Source organism: Dinoponera quadriceps, unplaced genomic scaffold (assembly GCF_001313825.1).
Source record: "Dinoponera quadriceps isolate SergipeBrazil2010 unplaced genomic scaffold, ASM131382v1 scaffold717, whole genome shotgun sequence".
NCBI classification, from domain to species: Eukaryota; Metazoa; Arthropoda; class Insecta; order Hymenoptera; family Formicidae; genus Dinoponera; species Dinoponera quadriceps.
The window spans coordinates 1,150,094-1,171,216 of NW_014555639.1; the positions used below are offsets into that span (position 1 = coordinate 1,150,094).

Consider the following 21,123-nt stretch of genomic DNA (forward strand, 5'->3'; position numbering starts at 1 on the left):
TAAAATAGATAAAGGAAAAGGTAATTAAGAAGTTGGTAATTAAAGATTTCTATATAATTACTAGAAATTTTTTATTATTTTTTCCTTCGATAACTGCATGTTGTGGTTGCAAGAAAGTAGGAGATTCCTAGATGATCACGAAACATATGTTGCGAATGTCACGACTACCTTCAGTAATCGAGATATTGCAGAGAGATATAGAGAAAGAGTAATATAGCTCTTTGGCGTAAGATTAAATAATATAGTGTTTATTCGTAACATTGTGTGTATACAAATGCTCCGTAAATTCGCGTGTAAATCATTATGTTTCTCTCTTAAACGATACATGTTAACAAACCGTGCGTCGTAGATAATTGTTTCTTCTCATTTTTCTTCTCTCTTTATAAAGCTAAATATAAAATATCACTCGAATTTTCCTGCTAATTCAACGTTAGATTATCTGCGCGTTTCAAAAATATCCATTTGTAAAATCGAGAGTCGCGAGGAATTTTTTTCTTTTTTTTTTCGAGCATCTGATATACACAGTGTAAGTAATTAGAAATAGAATACTTAAATATTTTCTTAAATTCGAACGTGTAGAGAGAACATATAGAACATAATTTGGACAGTTCGGATTTTCTGTCAAGACTCGTCCGGAAAACAAAATTACTCGTAATGTTCGCAAATTCTCTTTTCATTATTATAATTTGTAATAATTCTTGTTAACTGCTCGTGACCAATTTTATTCATTTATATTTCCAATGATTCTCGCATAATTCTTTCATTTCAACTCGCTGTAATCATCAACAAGAGAAGTAAAGCGCGTTCAATGTTCCTCGAGACTCTGATCGAGTTTGCCTACTAAGCAGACTGAATCCGAATGCGCTCAGAACAGCTCGCCCGCTAATTAGGTTTGCGTAGAAGTGAGAAGTCTCGTTTGTATACAGTGTAAAGTACGTATAATAGTAGTAGTATTGTCGGCGGACGGGTCTCATCGCGAATCGTTGAAGATATTTAAACTCGTCGTTTGGCAGCTCCGATTCAGGTCAGATTCAGGACACCGATAATTCACGATCAAATTCCGCGGTGCCGGAGGAAGGAAGGAAGGGTAACAGATACGTGCGAAAATAAATTTGCAACTACGTAACCCACCTACGTAAATCGTCGCTAAATTCGCCCGATGCAGCCACTCGGTTGCTCACATCGGCGAGACAAAAACTGTGAAAAGTTGCACACTGTGTCGTGAGAATCATGAGAAAACGTCGCGAGAGTTTCACCGTGATTTTATCGCCGTTATCTATCATTGCTCAATGTAATTCACAATCTTCGCAATATGTCAAGTAAATCCCCGCGTAACAACCTTCAGATTCAAGCCTGGCGCGTAATATTTCATCATATTTACATGACGAACTCTCGAATCGGCGAAGTAAGGAAAGAAGTCCGAGGGCGATTTTATCGTCGGAGGTGCGGGTCTCCTCTCGAGGAGAACTGGAGGACAAGTGTCGCGAGATGCATTTTCCGCGTCTAAGGATGTCCTGAACGTGCCCGGGGAAAGATCCTGCGAGGGTATGGTGTGGGAATGGCGTGCGAGAAAAATATACGTATACTTTATTCGATAGAAGTAGGATAGTACTCGGACGACCGTGCTCGCCTCGAGGCGTCGAGCACGGATGCGTCGTTTGGCCCTCTATTAGCAATTGCAGCGGACGATTGAACGGTGATATAGCGCGGCGCGTTATCAGCATTGAAGAGAGGCGCGATAGACGAGGCATGCGCCTGTCTCAGCGTGCGACGGGCTCTAAGAGAGCAGCTTGTCCTCGGGAATGGTCGGGCTGGTGGCCGTCGGAGCCGCGGACGCGCGCCTCATCGCCTCGGACTCCCGAAGGGCCTCGTCGAAGCTCTGCGTCGAGTTGGACCTTGAAGGCACGACTTTCGTCTGCAAGAAGAAGGTGAACCGAGTCTCTGAGTGAAATCCGAGGGGACCGGGGCTATCCGGGCGGTCAGAAATCCCAATTGAAATGCGAGTTTTAGTCTGCATACTTTTTTCATCCCTACTTCGAGTTAATTCATTTCGCTTAATTTCCTCGTGAAATATCGATCGTATCTTCGGAATTTCTCGAGAATATTGATCGTGTCTTCTTAATTTCGTATACAATTTTCCCGATCAATTAAGTCCGGATGGATTATTTCATTTCTTTCGCCTAACCTAATCGTCTGAATTTCATCTTCGCTTCAATCTTAATTTCAATTTAAATCAATTACAATTTCTTCCTTTATTTTTTAATCTCATATTCGTCTTTTAATTTCATCTTCAATTCATTTCCACATTTCGCTTAACGTCAGTCACCTTGACGTTCTCGTAGGCTGATCCGACCCTCTCCTCCAGGGACCGGAAGCTGTCGGAGTTGCGCATCTGACCCAACTTCATGGAGATGCCGCTACCAAAGCCACCCAGGATACTCGAAGTTTTCTCAGCCGTGGACTTGAAGACGGATTCTGTCTTTTGGAATCTGACACGATAAAAAGTGAACGTTTGTTAGGGTCACCGATTCCTCCCGCTGTGGATCGTCCTCCGCGGAAGCAACGGTTGCGTTTGTTTAAGAGAGTCGACTGATCTTATGAATTTTTAATCGGCATTACGATAGAAAGCTGATAAGTGCTAGAGGTGAGACATAGTAGTGCTCTTAGTGCGATTCAACTTGGTTTTCGTCAAGTAAACCGCCACTTTCAGCGACGACACAACGGCAAAATGTTGGACTGCGTACTTACAAAGTGTTTTCGGAGACCGCCTTGGTAAACTGACCGAGTTTCTCGCCGACGTTCTGATAACTGAATGAGAACCCAACCAAAAGTCAAAGAAATCAATGCTTCTACGTGTCTGAAGGGCAGAAGAAGTGGAGTATCAACAAAAAAAAAAAAAAAAAGAAAAGGCGATCGCCGTCCGTCGGTTCGCAGAAATGCAAACGAAAAGGCGTGAAAACAAGAGACGTGAACAAGAGATGTGAAAGTAAAAGCCAGAAAAGAACGAAAGAAAGCGAGAAGAATCGAAGAATGTGATTCATGCATTGTTTTTTCTCTTCTTCTAGCTTTGAAAATCAATCAATCTCCTCTCTCCGTCATCTATGCTGCTTGAAAGGCGCGATAAGACACCCTGCGAAGGATCGTGTTTCGATCGATTCGCCGACTTCACAATTTCCTATCCACTTCCCCTTTACGGGAGATAATACAGCGGTATATACAGTGTGTGTAAAGTGTGTGTAGAGTGTACAGAGTGAAAGAGACACGCAGAGGAAACGGCCACGACCGGCGGGATACGTACACGTGACTCTCCTTGACATTCTTGAGGCCCTGATTGACGTCGTCGGTGAGCTCCTTCCACACGCTGATACCCAGCTTCCTCTTCAGCTCCTGCGCAACCCTGACCTTGCTCGCGAGGACGTGTCTCAGAGTCTGTATCTCCTCCTCCACCTGCGATCCAACTGTTATTCCCTGCTCTAGGATCCTCTCTCTCTTTCTCTCTTTTCTTTAGCTAATCCGACTTGCGACTTACCTTCGCCAGCTCTGCGCTCCATTCGGCCTTCTGACGTTCTTGCTCCTCCAAGGACAGACCTTGCAGCTCGTTCGCCACATTATCCGATGTGGGTGACAGGGAGCCGCCCGAGTGAAGCGAGGCGTCCTCTCCTGGGACAAAAGGCGGCAGAAATTAGCCGCGACACCAGGCCAGAATTAATCGTAACGATCGCTCGGGGACATCAGTCTTCCAGTTGTGCTCAAGTATAAATGATCACGCGCGATGCAGTACGAAATATTTACAACAAATATTTACCGGAGATCAGAATTGGAAATCTCGATGAAGTGTAAATTGGATGAAGTTAAACAATGTCCGAGATATATCTCATCACGCGAGATACGCTGTGACTTACGCTGCGTTCACCGCTAAATTAATCGTGCAATAAGGCTAAGGTGATAGCCGCTAAGCTCGCCGAGAGAAATGGCAAAACCAGTTGTGGATACAAATCGGAGAAAACGAGCAGCCCCGGATTGCACAAGCGAACGTTCTCCGGGGCTTAGATTCATTATGGATCGCTATGAATCATTGTTCTATGTATCGTGCTCCAGATCGAAGGAATTACTTCGAAAAAGGCTCATAGGCTATAGAGAGATATTCAATCAGGGAGAATAAAATCAAAGGATCAATGCGAACCAATACGCTAATTCTAAATTTCTGATTTCCTACACTCCAAGATTGGGTAATAACTAATTCAGCTCGGTCAAAAGTTAAAAAGTTAAAAAAATTCATAACTTCTAACCTAACTTAGTTAATTTTAAATGCATTAACTTGAACTTATTAACTTTTTACGTAAGTTAAGATAATTCATCAATATTAAAATCATTGGCCCGGACTATAATGTAAAATAAGTAAAATAAAAAATATAAAGCAGAATATTTTATACCTGTTCCTTATATGGGATTCTGAACAAGTCGGTATTTTCTTATAATAGACTATCTTTTTTTATTTAGAGTTTAACAATAAATTTAATCTACGATTAAAAAATTGATTATACAGAAAAAGCACACACACATATATATATATATATATATATATATGACTTTGCATTAATTAACTTAATTTTTATTTTAAATTATTTTATTTTAAATAGGTTAATTTTGGTTTAGATAATTTTTAACTTAAGTTAATTTTATAAACCATTAACTTTTAACTTAACTTCATTTATAATAAAAATGAACTTATTCAACCCTGCTAAATTTATAAATTTACAATCTTTCTATATTTCTCTGAATGAAGTTCCACTCGGAAAGTTACTCAAATTTGGGTGACTTTTTATCGAATCCTCCACTCTGAATCATTAAATAAATATTTCCATTCAAGATCAAAGAGTTAGTCTGACTGTACTCCACCGTAATTGAAACAAATCTTCATCGACGTTACATCGTATGCGCTTACGTTCGCGCAAAATGTGAATACTCAAGTCGAAAACAAAAGAATGCGGCTGCTGCTGTAAATGCGGTACGAGCGCTTGTAGGAAGCGATTGCTTAAATTTTCGGTCAATAATTCCGATCGTTTCGCCGCGATTTCCCTAGATTGCGAAGGAATGCGCGAGTGGAGTTTCGCAATTTCAACAGAGCGAAACGTTATCCTAGAAAAATTAAAAGCCAAGCTCGTCGGTCACTGCACTCGATCGCGATTTCCTACGATCTTCTTCTTTTTGTTCGGTGCACTTTCACGCGTAAGGAGAGAAACGAATAGGCACTGAGAAATTTCCGGATGTAAAAACGCAGAAATTTCTCACGTGAAAGTTGAGAATTATTATACCGAGAGCCATTAAAAACGTTTCGTAAATTTGATGATCTACAAAGCCAACAGGATCCACAGAGCTGTAGATCCAAATACTCAGAGAAAATGAAACAGATTTGAGATCTTGTCGGGGACAATATTTTTGACAATATACACAGAAAAACAATTCTGTTGTCGTAGCTAAATTTTCTGTTATTTGGGGACTAGACGAAAACTCGGATGTAGAAACAGAAAGATTCCTCTAGGAGGTTTTTACTCAATCAATTGCTCTCCGTTGTCTTAACCGAGATTTAATGCAGCTGAATGTTCGTACACATTGAGAGAAAAAAATATCTAATTAAAAAAATATGTTTATCATTCAATGTAAGTACTGATAACATATTTACTTATACTAATATATATGTTTTTACACCGAGAAAAAATGTTTTTCAAATGGAAAAATAAAAAGTAAAAATTTTCTTAAATTTGTAGCTTTCCATGAAAGCAATCGTTCACTCTACTTAAGGCTCCTGATTACTCGTTATGACTGCCCTTGTTTAATGACGAGTAGTCAGGAACCTTAAATAAAAGAATTTAGACTTAAATAAATACTATTTTTAGACTTAAATAAATCTGTTAATATCCACCGAATAAACAATTTTTATTTTTTAGATATTTTTTCTCTCAGTGCACAAATGTTCTGAGTTGCAGTAACGAAAATATTTCTTGTCATTGAGTTTTCATCTGATTCCTTTACAGCAAATGAGTTTTTTGAATGAGGATTGCTACAGAAAATGAAATTTGAAATTCCCTAACTTTTCTATGTTTTCAGACGACAGTAGAAAATTTTCTAAGACCAATATGTAATCTTTTAACGCTTAGAAGCAGGAATTGCAGGGAAGATAGCTTATATTATTAAAAGCAACAAAAAATAAATGAGCATTGCGAAAAAGAATATAGTTATGACGGGAATAAACGAATGAATAAAAAATGATAAGTATTCTTTAGAATAAGAGCATTTGAGAGAATTGTGAACAAAGTTCGAAATCCCAGACTCTATTACTTATCCTTCCCTGACTTTACCGGATTTTCCCTGGCCAATTAAAATTTTCATAACTTTTCCCAATTTGTGGCGACCCCGTTTTTCCGCGTGCCCTCTGCCAATCTTAAATTACCATTTCAGCGAATCAAGTTCTGCACGAAGCAAATTAAACGACATCCCGTCCGTCTAATTTCTCGTTCGAACATCTCGATTCGCCAAAATCGAACATCACGACGCGAAGAAACGTCGAAGAAGCGCGATATCTTCTTCTTTCCCCCGCGGCACCTTTTACCAGCTCGAGGAACTTCTTGTAGTTCTGGCTGTTGCTGATCTTAGCGAGATACGGCTTCGACAGGTCCTGGAAGATCACGCGTACCGACCGCCGCTTCCTGCGGCCGTCGCCGCCATCACGCGGCCCTGACTCTTCCGGCACGAACTCCGTCTCGACGGACAGGTTGCCGTCGTCCACGACGATCTCGTCGATCTCGCCGTTGGAGTCGCGCCAGCAGTGCACCACCAGCTCGTCCACGTCGTCACCGACCTCGTCGATGTCGTCGAAGCTCGGCGTGCTCGTCAATTTGGAGTAATACACGTCCTCCTCGTATTCTAGCGACTCGAACTCGCGCTCGTTCTCGCTCGGACAGTCCTCGTCGTCGTGCTCTTGGCAGGTTCTCCTGCGCGATTCAGCCGTTCTCGAGGCCCCGGGCTGCTTGTCATCCGCCATGTTGCTCCTCATGGTCTTGCTTCGGAGGATGCGAGCGATCGCTTCGAGATTTCGCATCGAAACGTTGAGCCGGTGAACAGACGAGGCGAGACGGTGATGGAGTGAATATCGTTGCGTCGAAGTGTTCTTCTAATACAAAAGGTAGTGAGCTGGCAATTTCTGCCCGGCTTCTTCGCGTTCCACCCTTCCGTTCGATCTTTTCCCTTCACCTTAATTAATCGTCCGTCATTGTCTGTCATTCGAAAAGGATAGAGAATCCTTCTCGAGATTCCGAGTCTAGAATTGAGAAATGCCAATTCGATCTCTCGCACATTACTTCTGCATCTGACCGTACATTTCATCGGCGAAGTTCCCACGTACGTAAATTAATCAATCGAGAAAGCAAATAAGAATGAGAAATTCGCTCTGATTAATGAGAAACCGACTCCCGTAAGAAGACACGCCTTGTTTGTAACGAAGATACACGTAAGAAATATTTACACGTACGCTCTACAGGAATCAGAACTGACGAGAAACGGACCGATGGAAAAAATCGACAATTCAGCCGCGACCCGGACACACTGCGAAATTAATTATCGGGAATTAAAAGTTGAAGCTCCGCCGGGATCTCGGCGGGAAATGCTGGGAAGGCATAGCTCACATCATCGTTTATCACAATTAGCCGATGGGCATCGATGTTTATCTACAATTAAAAGTCGCACACATACACACGAAAATAAAAAGTGTTGACTAAAAAATCCGCGCGGTCGAATCTCCCGGGAGATCAGGTCGATTCCTCGGGTCTGTCTCGTGACTTTATGACCCGACCCGATTTCTCACTCGTGCATTTCGCTCTATTTGTGCATAAAAAGTGACCACGTGTGTCGCGCGACGCGTGCATACGCGACTAACAGCTGTGCTCGATCGCGAAGGCGCCACGTTTCGGGGAGAGGAGAAATCGAGTGAGCGGAAAATAAGAACAGTAAGTGGGGCGGGGGAGGAAGAGAAAGGAGGGAGGAAGAGCTGGCGGCCTCGGTTCTCCATTGAGAGAGATAGAGGGGGGGCTCCAGTGGCGGCTTCCAGGTAGATCCATAGGTTTCCAAGTCGCAAGTAGAAACGCCTTGCTCTAACAATGATAATTAAATTATATAAAACAATAAATATAATGAATCAATTATTAAATTAGATGTAATGAATCTCTTATTAAATAGCCTTCGTATTAATGTGTTTTGCAGTTGTTTGTCGTTGACGTGATTATATTATGCGGAAAGGAATTGGCTGAAGAAGTATAGTTGAAGCAATTATTAAAAAATAACACCGCAATATGGCGATGTTACGTAATCTTTTCGTAGAATATTTACGTGCGTATTCCCTGAAGAATTTCTTTTAATTAGCATACCAATTAAGAAACCCACGCTAATTTCCATTAACACAACAAGCTCAATCACCACTCTAAGGGGTGTTCCGGAAGAACCATCTTTCCGGTATCTGCTCATTCGCAATTTGCATCGCTCGTTATTTATATTTGTTTTATTCGATGTTACAGTGACTGGTCAGATAAGGTAGAAAAAGTAGGCTAGATGAAAGAAGGGAGAACGGATGGAGGAAGAGAGAGGGACATAGAGAGGAGGAAAGAAAAAACTCTAGGAACGATGTAGCGTTTTGATTGGTGCATCGACCTTTGCAAACTGCTCCGCTTCCTTTCGCGATCGATGATGAAAGCGCGGAAGCGTAGCAAAGACGTCGTATAACAAAAGTTCCTGAAACTTCGTGGTACCTCTGGCAAACCGGTTTTATCGATCCGACTCGGCGGCGGATTCTTGTCCTTACTCAGCGGTGCGTGTTTAGCGCGGCCGTCGTCCGGTTTTTTTCTTTTTCTACGACGATGCGGCAGTCGCGTTTATAACGTTGAATTTAAATGGACCAAAGTTGATCTCGACGTGCGTACAATCGAGTGCAACTTTAATAAGAATCTACCCTCGATAATGAGAAGAATAAGTAAGATGGATCGGAGCAAGTAAAAAAAGTGGGACAAACATAAAAGCAAAAGAACTTCGCTCGAACTTCCGGATTTTTCTAGACAACTTCGATATTTTCGTATGACTTAACATGTTCTTCTTTTCTATCTTCTCAAGATAAAACATGTCATTTTTAAGATAGGACAAGACCGAATTGAGACGTTACAAATGTGCGTTAGTTCAGTCGTCATGTCTGACTAAATTATAATTGAAAAAAGATGTTATATATGTGAATAACATAATTTTAATTACTTTCAGCTACTAAAGGAGAAACTTTCGAAGTTCAAAGAGTACGGCGTTATCATGCATCTGATTCATTTTATACATGTTACTTTAATCGAGAAACTAAGCAAATTAAAACTAATGAATCTCTCTTATTCTTTTTTTCATTTTCTCCCGATAAGATAAAAGACAACGCAGAGTCGTTATTTCCAAGTTAAAATAGTTAACATAATATGCAGGAATCCAAGGAGAGAAACTCGTGGTGAAACAATCGGTATGCGACGCGAAAGTTGCGCTGGACGGCGGAAAAACTGCGGAAAGCGCAGGAAAGTCCAATCGAATCACGATGCGGCCCGGACTCATGCAGGAACTCGCGACGAGCCGCCGGTTGCACAATGTAACCGCGCACACGAATGCATACGAGAGTTCACAAGGTCATCTGGATAGAAACGTCAAGACGGCGCATAAACGTAGGTTAGAATTCGATCGTGCAACCGTTATCGTGCTTCCAAAGGTTACCTTACCAATCAATTCACGCTGTCTTCGCGTGACGATGCGATCTAACCGAATCAACCGATTCCGAGAATAACTTCTCGATAATCGAAGCGTATGATCAAGTCGATGATCTCACCTGTTGGTACGTTGCTCATCTCGTCGATCTCGCGGCGCGGAATCGTTGCGAAGTGGCGAATTTCCTTTGTACGTGAGTGAGACGTCGGTTACGACGTTACGTCACCGATCGGCGAGCTCGGATCGGTTCACCAGGAAGCGATGAATAGTACGCGTTCTCCGGTACCGAACGGAGATCGATTACTTCGTCTCTACCGTGAACTGACTGAGTGTCGGTGGCCATCTTGGAAATGCAAGCACGACTGTTGCCGCCTGGCGAGCGCCGGCCGCAGTTTCAGGATTTGCCGGGAGAAGATGGCGGATTCAAATGTGGCTACGGCTGTGTTTTCCATCGGATCAACACAATAAACGTATAAAAATGGCAAAGAAATGATGAATTAATAAGTTATGACCATATAAAAGGAATGTCAAAATAGAAATGAAATTATAAAGATATAAAATGTACGATTATCAGTTATAAGTTAATAGGCATCTACTTTTTAATAATTGCATGAAAAAACTCCGTGTAATTGAATTTTTTATTGTCTGGAGGCCAGATGAAAACTCGGTTTAAGAACAGAAAGATTTCTGTAGGAAGGTTCTACTCAGTTAATTGGTCACAATTATCTTAACCAGATTTTAATATAACTGAGTATTCACACGAATGTTCTCGGTCGCGATAACAGAAATATAATTTCTTGTCATTGAGTTTTTCTGGTCTCTATTCCGTTACAGAAACTGAAATTATTTTCTTGTATGTCAATATAATCTTACTGAATTTATAATCTTAGGAAATTTGACTGAAACAAATGATCCCGGAAAAGAATTTCCATATATAATCAGATATACAATTATAGATAATTATACATTATTATATATGATCATATATAATAATATATAATTATCTATAATTGTATATCTATACAGAATGTTCCCCCTATATAAAAATATATAATTACATATGAAGTGACGATACATCCAGACAGCACAACGTTTAAAATGGGATCATAAAACATCTCTAAGATCACGAATATTTTTAAAATGTCTTTCTTTAAGACATCTTAAAAATATGTTCAGGACTTTTTATAACATCTAAAAGAGGTCTTATAACATCTAAAAGACATCTTATGTCCCGATTTTGGACATTGTACTGTCTGGGATCTTATGATTTTAAATATTGTACTATCTGTGATAATATGTATGATTTATATATAGATACATATATGATCTCTCTTTTCCTTCTTTTGCACATATGATGATGATGATGATGATGATATATATATCATTATATAAGGCATGTTTTCTCAGATTTCTATTTGCCAATCGAGCTACTGGACATTTTCTGTTAGGAAAGAAGGACAAGAATCCCGTGGAGACTCTTTTTTAACAACATTTATTTCTAATATGTTCCTATCGTCTATGTACAATTACACAAGGCTGAACTATGCAACGCAAACACAACGAACTCCTACAGATTGCGTACGCACTTGTTAACGATAATAAGGTCCTCAGAGGCGATCGACGTAATCACGAGTGTCGTTTTCGTCGTTCATACAAATGATTTGTGTAGTCGTTATTTTATGGAAGCGTAGAAATCCTATCTCGGGTGTAGATATATATGTAAATATGTATATTATATACACACACATGTGTACGTATATCGTTCGCGGGAGGCGATACCTTCGTATACGGAAGAACCGCGTGATTCCGCTTATCATCCGAGCGTTATCGTCTACAGTTGAAGGGCTCAACGATGGCAACAGTATGCACGTTCATCGGTTTCGACAGACCGACAGAATTCGCAATCTGAACTCCAACGCATTTCCTCCAACTTCGAAATGACTTCAAATCCTCTAAGAGAAACCTAAAATATCCCGTCTACGTCTCTTTTCTTCTTAGCTTCGGTTCGCTACCTTCGATACATTGATCTGTTCTTTACAGCTGAACTGGCTGCATTAGTTTTATTTCCCTCTTTTTACGCAAAGTCGCAGCTACATATCTATTCCTTTTTATGCTGAAAGTATGTATTAGTTCAGCGACAAAGAACAGATCACATAGATCGCACAACGATATCACAAGATATATTTTCCACGATAGAAAGTATATTTCTTCGCTTCTCGAGGAAAAACTTATGACTGACATTAGAAACGGACTAGACGTCTCTCTTGGATTTGAAGACGAGGAAGCATACGTAGAATACAATGTAAATTATGATATAAATTGTGTCATCGCGAGAGAACTCAAAAGCAAAAGATGAAAAATAAAGCGACTGTCAGATGTTATCGACATGTCTGTTTTGGTTGTCTCATCCTTTATATAGTGCCGTCTAGAGTACAGGTGTTCTTCGTTTCTTTTCCTTTTTTCTCCTTCTTTCCAATGATTTTTGCTCTTTGAGAACCTCAACAGAATTATTGTCGTTCTTCCTAAATTAAGCGTGTCACACGAACGTCATACACGGCACGCGGCGACGCATTTAATTTACTCGGATTATTCCCTACGAAGCGTCTATCGCAAAAGATACGCCTAGTTGACCTGGAAGCAACGCGTGTGTTCGATAGTGTTGGTCAAGACACGTATATTCGCGAATAATGGACGAATCATTTCAAATATGCATTTGTGAGTGAATTAAGACACATCTTCTAAACATATAAATCAATATACTCGGTTTTACGTATTTTCACGAGAAACATGTCTGCATATATTTTGTATATTTTATTTTTTTTACAAACTAAAAGTTATATTCAAAACTTCGAAGCTCCGAATTTCTGAATCTTCTAATATTCAAATATTTGAATATTCGAAACTTATGCAAACGCGTATTCAAAATCCTCATTTATTATTCGCGAATGCATCTTGTCCCAATACTAATGCACGGCAAGTACGTGTCGAATCGTTTTTAATCTCCTCTCGTCCTGCATTTCTCGTATGAGATAACCATATATTATATCGAAACAATCAATCCTCGTCCGTAACCGTTCCAATCAGTCGATTTCCCTTCTCCCTAGATTTCGCGAGGGAAACGCAAATCACGAAAAGTCTAGGTTAAATAATTATTATTGCTCAATCTATATGAAGCTGTCGCGAAGAATCATTGTTCGGTTTATCTGACTTTGTTATAGGTATATTATACAGTCGCTGTATTTACATGAGGATCTACGAGATCCTTGATCAAAAAGTCCGACAGAGAGAGAGAATCGGATGCAAAAGTATTGATATGATGAAAGATTTTTCATTTGATACGTTCAATGAATTTTGTGTATTTTTCATTACATTAATAATATTGCGCAAACCAATTTTATCGAAAAGAAACACGACGCGGGAAATTACTTTCATTTATATTTTATTGATATTTCAGAATATGACTTCTATTGTATGCGCGAGATATAACGATAATGCCACTGGAAATGGAGCAGCGTAAATATAAATTGAAATTATAGAATCCCTCTGTTAATGAGAACAAATGAATGGAGAACGTTTCAATGTCTCGGTTAATGAGAACAAATGCATGGAGAACATTTCAATGAAGTTGTTTGAGGAAAAATTGAAAATTAATCATATCTCTGTCCCTGACATTTGGACGAATTCCTACTGTTTTGCGTAATGCGTTGCTCAATTTTGTCTTAACATCCGCACAACTTAAACATTCCTACATATTCTAGTACGTTCTATTATGTTCTAGTACGTTCTAGCCGCAACGAACTATTTCTATCTTTTGCATCCTATGATTTCAATTTCTCTTTGAATGAAGTCCACGTGAAATGAGAGACGCGAGAAACAAATCATCGCAATCTCTCTACTTGCACCTTCGCTTCCTCCTCGAGAAGCTTCCATCGGACTCTTTAAACAGGGAGACTATGATAGAGACTATGATAGAACCGCCTTTCCGGGCGTCCGACTTGGCCTCTTATAAAAATAGTGTCGGAGCTTCGCGGGAAGCGAGACGAATCGAAGATAATCGAGCACACGGTAACCGGTCCTCGATTACCGACTCGCTTTTACGGCGGTCGTCTCGATTCACTTCGATTCATCCGTTCCGAGCGAGGAAGTGGATTACTTGTCAGCAGCGAAGAGGAACCCGAAGAGCGCGCGCGGAAGGAGAGCCTCCTTGCTCGCGATGGCTCGTCGGGCTCCCTTTTGTCCACCGAAGACTCCCGCACGGTGCACTTTTAATTACTTTACTTTACACAGAGACATCGACCTCTAGAGGCGCCTATTACAATCTACCCACCTGTCCTTAGGCGATTTATTTATAACTTTGCACTAACGACGCCCGCGCCCGTCGGCACGTCCGCCCGCCCGCGATCCGATATTATCGATCCACGCGGACGCCGGACATTTAATGGAAACTAACGAGCTCCCTCTTCATTAAAATATGTCCTCGATGTCGGAGTAATTACGGTCCCAATATCCGCCCTGGTATAACCAGTCTTCCTGACCCGTGTACGGGTTCGTGCCGGATTGGAACCATCTGCGAATCATATGTTTCTCTTGCTTCTCAAAAAATATCGACGGGATCTGATAGGATTTCCTATTCAGTGAAAAATGTTTTGTTAAATTTGACACACGTCCCAAACGGTCCATGCAAATTTTTGTGTTAATTTAACACAAGTATGTTGAAAAGTGTTATTTAAAATGTTATTTAAAAAATTGACACAAAATTGACATCCGCAATAGTCGATATTGAAATATAAAATGTGTTATTTTAACACTTACGCACGTTGAATATTGACTCAACATAAAAAATATTGAGATAACATAAAAACAATACGTTAAATTAACATACGGACATGTTAAAAATTTAACACAAAAACTTTAACAAGGACCGATTTTAACACAAATACAATATGTTTTTGATGTTTCCGCATGAAGTGGAAATTATTAAGATAGTTCGTAGAGTGTTGGATTTTGTGACAATATTAGAAGCACATAAGTTTATTATTTACCGAAAAAACGATACTTTCCTACTTTATTTAACTTTATTTCCAACTTTATTCAACCATCTAAATAACAACTGTTAGTTTTGAATGCAGTTAAAACAAATATGTACATGATATTACAAGCAGCATATTATAATAATCATTAAATTGCAAAAATATTTCTCCGATAAAAAATAGAGAACAACATGCAAAGACTTACCTAGGAGCATAGTCGTGTCCCTTCTTATGTTTGCGAGCCTTACGGGTGTCTCTTTGTTTCTCCTCGAGCCTGATTTTCTCAGTCGCAGCACCGTCCTGATCGCCCATCTCCAGCTTCCGGATATCCGGCCTCAGTCTGGAGTCGGTCGGGCACAGGGTCTGCTCCATGTTAGGATCCAGCTCGTTCAACGACATCGCGAACGTCGTAAACTGAAAATACTACAAAAAATCACGTTATAATCGCAATGAATTAATTGAGCGCAAAAGCGTACGGAACATTCGTTCGATTGAAACCAACGTCCGAACTGTTGCTGGGCCTCGGTGTGGCTTCCCACAGTGTAGTGGATCCTGGAATCTCCTCCACGACGGGCATCTCATCGCCATCCATACTAGCTGAGGACTCGTCTATTGCTTCCTGAAATTGAGGAGAATATTCATATTGTATCACTTTTGGTGACTCTAAAAATGAGGACAAGCTAAAACTGTTTTAAGGGATTACATACGCTCGAGCGGTTTGAAAAAACGCCCGATATTTGAATTATTCTAATGACCACATTATTGACATTATGAAACTGTCATTTTGGAAGATGATTCTTCATACTTTTATTTACTATATACTATAAAAGTATCGAAGAATCATCTCTGAAAAGGCATCTTCATAAAATCAATAATGCGGTCAGCAGAAAAATTTAAATATTGGGCGTTTTTCAAGCCACTTAGGTGTACCTCTTGAATATATACCTAACCTGAATCCCTGTAACTCCTTAAATATAAATAAAAAAGAGAGAAAAGGGAGAAATATTGTAGAGAGAAATTTGGCTGTAATGGAAAATAATGAATTCATTGATCGACCGAACAGTAAATTCGCGAAGCGAAGATCGCTTAACACCTGATGTAGAGGCTTGAAAGCTCCGACTTTAAGGCTGTGTAGCTTCGCCAGGACCTTCTTATGGCCCGGGCTGCCCTGCGGACTTTTGGCCTCCCTCTTGACCTTCTCGAGCGCTTCTTCGTAGAACGAGGGTTCACAAGAGCGTAACCTTTCGGTCCATTTACCGTAGAGAAAGAGCAGCTTCCTTTTTCTGGAAAGGGAAAATAATGATGTGATGCAATTGGTGTATGATGTAATTTCGAACTTTCGATCGGCAATTATTGCAAACGAGATGAACCGGGACAAGCGACGGACTGATTTGGATTGATTCAATCCAATGAAATTCGATTGTTAAATATAAATACCAAAGAACGAAGCAAGTTATTATCGTAGAAATTATTCTGGTGAATATTCGAAATACACAGATGTCTGTCGAGTTCGTGCCGAAATCGCGAATAAGTTCTTCCATTCGGCAGTTAGAAGAGATCGTTAGAACGTACTCCTGATCCGTTATGAAGCCCTCGACGCGATGGAGGTCCTTGCCGTTCCAAGTGCCGCTTTTGAACGCCAATGTGGCCTTCAGATTGTCTCCTCCGTACTGTCTGATATCCAGGGCGCCTAATTGTTCCATCCACAATTGGCCCACCAGCACGTTGTGCAGGATACAATTGACGTTTTGCCAGGTATAAGCCTCCTTCCACCTGTTCAAGCGTAGCTATTAACATCGAGGTCCTCTTAAGAATCTCCGGGTTTTTAATAAATTATTTATTTCTATTTAATTCTACAAATTAACTAATTTTTCTTTATTTTGCAGTTTTTTAAATACTGATTGATAAGAATGTGATAATGCGACGATCGAAGATTAACAATAAAGTTCTTGACAAAATTTCCCGGATCTTCTTAACAAAACCTCTCGTCCTTTTCCAATGTTGAATAATAAATAATTGAAATTAATAATAATGATTAACATTAACTTTAATAAATAGAATCACTATGCAAATAGTTAAGATCAAATGAACGTACTTGGGTAACTCTACCGTGACAATCCCCTTCGGGTGCACTTCTATTGATTTTCCCCAGAATTTCAATTTAGGATGAATGCTGCCATGAAAAATAAAATCCTCACTGTCGGCGTAAAACGCTGAGACCGGAGGATGATGTGACACCTGCTCGCATATTATTCTGGAAAGAGTCGGAAGGATTTTCTTAGCATATTAGAAATCTGGATTTTGGAAATGAAGATTCGAATCTCTACACATATCGTGTGATCAATCTGAGGCCTTCTTTCAATTGAGAATTCGTTAAATTCTCAGGACGACATCTTCTTAACGAAAAAAATCGAGAAGCTGGTAGATTCGAAGCTAAGAATAATTGAAAATGTCAACAATTTACAAATTAAGATAAGGACAATATTATATCAAAGTTTTGATAAGGAAAAATTTGTCCAGAATTGATAAAATAATCCTCAGTTGAAAAAGTACGAATAATTTGAAATATCTTGTGTAAAAATCTAAATTCTTATAAAAACTGGAAAATAATTTTTTTTTATTTATTTCCGACGAAAAGGCTTATTATTCTCGAGAGGTATATGCAAAAATTCGTTTTACAAGGATGAAATAATTAATTACCGAAAATCCTCGCGTTGCAACTCGTACGTCTCCCCTAAAATCGGATTGAAGGGTTTCCCGAGGCGCTCCCAGTTCGAGGCGAGAGCACTCACAGCGAAAGCCGCGACGTACTGCAAGATTGTTAATTTTAGTTTTTGGCATGTCCGAATATCGATTTGTCTAATAACACATCCGATGTTGGTATTTCTGCTAATTATTCGACATTCTCTCGGTTAAATTCACGAGGGCGATCTGCGCACCTGAAGCCTAGAAATTGGCGACTCCTCTTGCGATGCCAGCTTCAGTAATTTGGCATATTCCATGTATTCCGCAACACGTTGGAGGAAGGAGAGCGGCTCGTTGAAGATGACCGGCATGGTGATCTTGCTGAGGTCCTTGCCCAGCGATAGCACCGAGCAGAGATTTACTTCGGAATGGCCCGGAACTGGTAACGATGTTCTTGAAAAGTAAATGACGCACGTTTTCACAAAAAAGATTTCTTCATAATTCTTTGTTGTATCTTCTATCTTTGTATGAATAAAACTATAAAAAATAAGAGAATTTTACGTATTTATATTTTTATTATATCGCTGTATCTTATATGTGCGCTCCTTTAAAGCATTATCGAGTTCAAGGACGCGTTTCGAACGCTTCACACTTCGAAGAGAGAAATAGCTAGCCGCGAACGAGAACATTGCGAACCTGTGTTGTCCTGATATCCTTTCGCTGGCCATTGTACGAATCTCTCGTGGTTATCGAGCGTCCTGACGGCCGCAGAAGCTTTCAATCTGTCGCTCTTGTGAATCGATACTTCGATTCCCACCGACATCCGGCGATTACGAAGCTCGACGATTTATTAAGCGACGTTCAGGGACTCATGGCAGATTTGGCCGCATGTACCGCTGGAAGATTTCGTAGAGGGAGCGAAAGAGAAGGAGAGAGGGAGAGAAAGAGAGAGAGAGAGAAAGAGAAAGCTCTTAGATCCTTGAACTCCAATATCTTGAATATTCGGGTGCTTCAAGGATTAGCGCAGAACTCTGGATCGTCGGGTATTTACAGTTTCCGCTAGTGTAGTTACAAAGTCGAAGCTCCGTGTGAAATCGATCCGTCACACTTGATTAATATTTCTCCAAGATTATCAATATTCTCTATGTTACGTTCGTTTAGAAAACTCGAGTCGCGTGATCGGATGGTTATCCAAGCAAGACGAGGTCTTTGCTTAGAAACTACGGAGTGTCCTTGGATCCTCAGAAACTAGCGGGTCCTCGGAGATGCTTTGTACATTCGGTCGCAGGTACGTGACCTCGGACGTTCCTCACGATCGTCTACTTCGCCTCAAATCCTCGAATCCTTGTCATGAACTTCGTCGAACCTTCCCGAAGCGGACGACGATCCTCGAGCCTCGAGTAAATCCTCGCGTTCCAGCTCGGGTTTCTCGATTCCGGCGTAAACGGGCTGCAAGACGAGGGGAAGGGGGTGCGCGACATCTAAATGGACCGTCCGGTGGTGGTGTTTTCTCTCTCTCCGGAGCCTCGTCCCGCTACCTCGGCGACATCCTGCGGATCGGTGTCCGATACCCCTCTCTTTCTCTCTCCAATCTCACCGCGAGACGCGATCACTCGGAGGATTCGCTGACAATCAGCCGACCACCACCAGCCGTCGTCACTCGCTCATGACAGAAAGCCCGGAAGCTCGGTCTCTTCCCGTCAAGCCCGCGACGTCTTCTTGCGAGCCTGTGCTCTCGCGATCAGCTGTACACCCCGAAAAGACTGTTGAGCTCGCGGGCGTGACGGCGAGCTCCCCCTTTGCTCGAGCCTGAAATATCAATAAATCCGAGCATGAGCATTGAGCTCTCGCGAGAGCAACGCTTTTCTGCTGGAACGGCCAGGCGATTTGTCGCCCGCCGAGCCCCAGAAGCAGTCGCGTTCAAATCCGCCAACTCGCGGCTTCAGGACGATCCTGTCCCACGGTGCGACGTGCCGAATCGCCAGTAAAGTTTGCGTCTGATAGAATCTCTTGGTTCTCCTCGAAGTGAGATTTACGGTGGATTAATTGACACCGGGGATCTCCGACGTGTTTTGTTAGTATACATTGAAGGGGGATTAATAATGCAAAGAGGAGAAACTCAAAATGAATGTGGAACTTTGAAAGTAAAAGATAAATAATCCTTTCAATTTTCTCGCAGACCGGGATATTTATTCTTGATGAAGTTTCAGACCCAATTCTTCGCTCTTCTCCGAGATGCTTTCGTAGCAAATCAATTTATAACGAGATATCCTCAAGCTCCCCCTTTCTTTCCTTTTCTAAGATAAGAATAAACGTTTATTTGCAGAATCGTGCCTGAGATTATTTTCCGAACCGTTCCTCCTGATTTTGCGCCGTTCGATTGATATGCCTCAGCCAAAAGATACGAAAGGATCGTCTCGTTACGATTTAACGTGCATCCGTTTACACGGGCAAAAATCAATAAGTGCAGGAGGAGGAGGACGGAAGAGCAAAGTTTCAACAATGTGAACAACGCGGAACACCCACGACGGAAAAAGACGTTATCACGCAACGCCGTGCTCTGCGAAAACGCGAAGTGAATTTAATTAACGCACACCCCATATACGCTCCACTATCGAAACCACAATGCCGCCTTCATCGCGTGCAGCCCCCCGGCAAAATTGGCGCAAGGCACGAAGGGCATTCACTGGAGCATCATTGAGAACGTAAAGATCCTAACTGATAAAAGATACGTTTTCCATCGAACGCATTCCGGAATTTTAGTCGGGGCATCATGACCTTGTATTTTCCAATCTTTTGTCGCTTGAATTCGCACTGTCAAATCATAAATCGTCGAATTACGATTTTAACATCGGATCCTCGATCCTCGGACATTAGAATCCTTAAAACTCGTTTAGATCAGCGAGTTTACAAATCCTTGGATCTTCGATTTTTCTCTTTATCTCAAGCTTTAAATTTGCTCTTCTCCTCTTCTTCTCTTCTTTTTAAATTCTTTAAATTTTACTTTGGTCTCTTGGATATTTCAAGCTTTTAATATTTAAAGTTTCAGAAGAATCTACGAGAGTCTGATGTGGAAAATTCCGATCGAACTGTGGAACCGTCGAATACCACAATTTTTGAATTTTGATCTCTTGAAGATTTCAAGCTGTTGTTCAGAATCAAATGAAGCCATCAAATCGATGTCAAATCGATGTCGATTCGATGGTTCATTTCTCGCTAGGAACAATCGAAATTACATCGAATCGATGTCAAATCGACGTCCATTCGATGTTAATTTTTCACTGGACGATATATGGAAATTAATGACCGATTGAATGACACATTCATTAATATGAATACGTATCGATTTCCAAATATCGTGTCATCAAATTGGTAACGAAATAAGTTATCATTAGTATTAATAAGGTAAATTTGTTAACACTTCACGTAGTATCGATTCAATACAATTACTAAGCAGTCATAAAGATATCAACAAAACAGTCTAGTCTCATATTGATCGTAAGCTGACTTTTTAACCTCGATGAAAACATTATAATAAAAATTAATGCAAAAAATATTGAAATCGGAGATCCACCACAATAAATGTGATTTCATTCTTATTAATTGACTTTCATCGTTATTAGCTGTAACTATAATT

At 40.6% G+C, this 21,123-nt stretch overlaps 2 protein-coding genes across 4 annotated transcripts; both read right to left on the reverse strand.

Moving 5' to 3' along the window:
• Positions 1 to 227: 227 nt before the first annotated feature.
• LOC106745047 (tumor protein D54) lies at positions 228 to 10,119 on the reverse strand. Of its 2 annotated transcripts, none has more exons than XM_014620291.1 (6): positions 9,893 to 10,119; positions 3,530 to 3,660; positions 3,299 to 3,447; positions 2,749 to 2,808; positions 2,327 to 2,489; positions 228 to 1,915 (listed from the first exon to the last, which is right to left on the reverse strand). In XM_014620291.1, exons 1-6 carry the CDS (start codon positions 9,909 to 9,911, stop codon positions 1,778 to 1,780), a joined length of 660 nt encoding a protein of 219 aa, XP_014475777.1. In that variant the 5' UTR covers positions 9,912 to 10,119; the 3' UTR covers positions 228 to 1,777. The 2 variants fall into 2 exon arrangements, with proteins under 2 accessions (XP_014475777.1, XP_014475778.1); XM_014620292.1 differs by lacking the exon at positions 9,893 to 10,119 and adding an exon at positions 6,604 to 7,165.
• A 1,123-nt stretch (positions 10,120 to 11,242) lies between these two features.
• LOC106745074 (oxysterol-binding protein-related protein 2) lies at positions 11,243 to 19,241 on the reverse strand. 2 transcript variants are annotated; one of them, XM_014620346.1, is made up of 9 exons: positions 18,183 to 19,241; positions 17,741 to 17,939; positions 17,502 to 17,611; positions 16,897 to 17,055; positions 16,374 to 16,574; positions 15,895 to 16,084; positions 15,304 to 15,420; positions 15,007 to 15,224; positions 11,243 to 14,338 (listed from the first exon to the last, which is right to left on the reverse strand). In XM_014620346.1, the coding sequence occupies exons 1-9, from the start codon at positions 18,212 to 18,214 to the stop codon at positions 14,236 to 14,238; spliced, it is 1,329 nt and encodes a 442-aa protein (XP_014475832.1). In that variant the 5' UTR covers positions 18,215 to 19,241; the 3' UTR covers positions 11,243 to 14,235. The 2 variants fall into 2 exon arrangements, with proteins under 2 accessions (XP_014475832.1, XP_014475831.1); XM_014620345.1 differs by having other exon boundaries at positions 11,243 to 14,398.
• Positions 19,242 to 21,123: the final 1,882 nt, after the last annotated feature.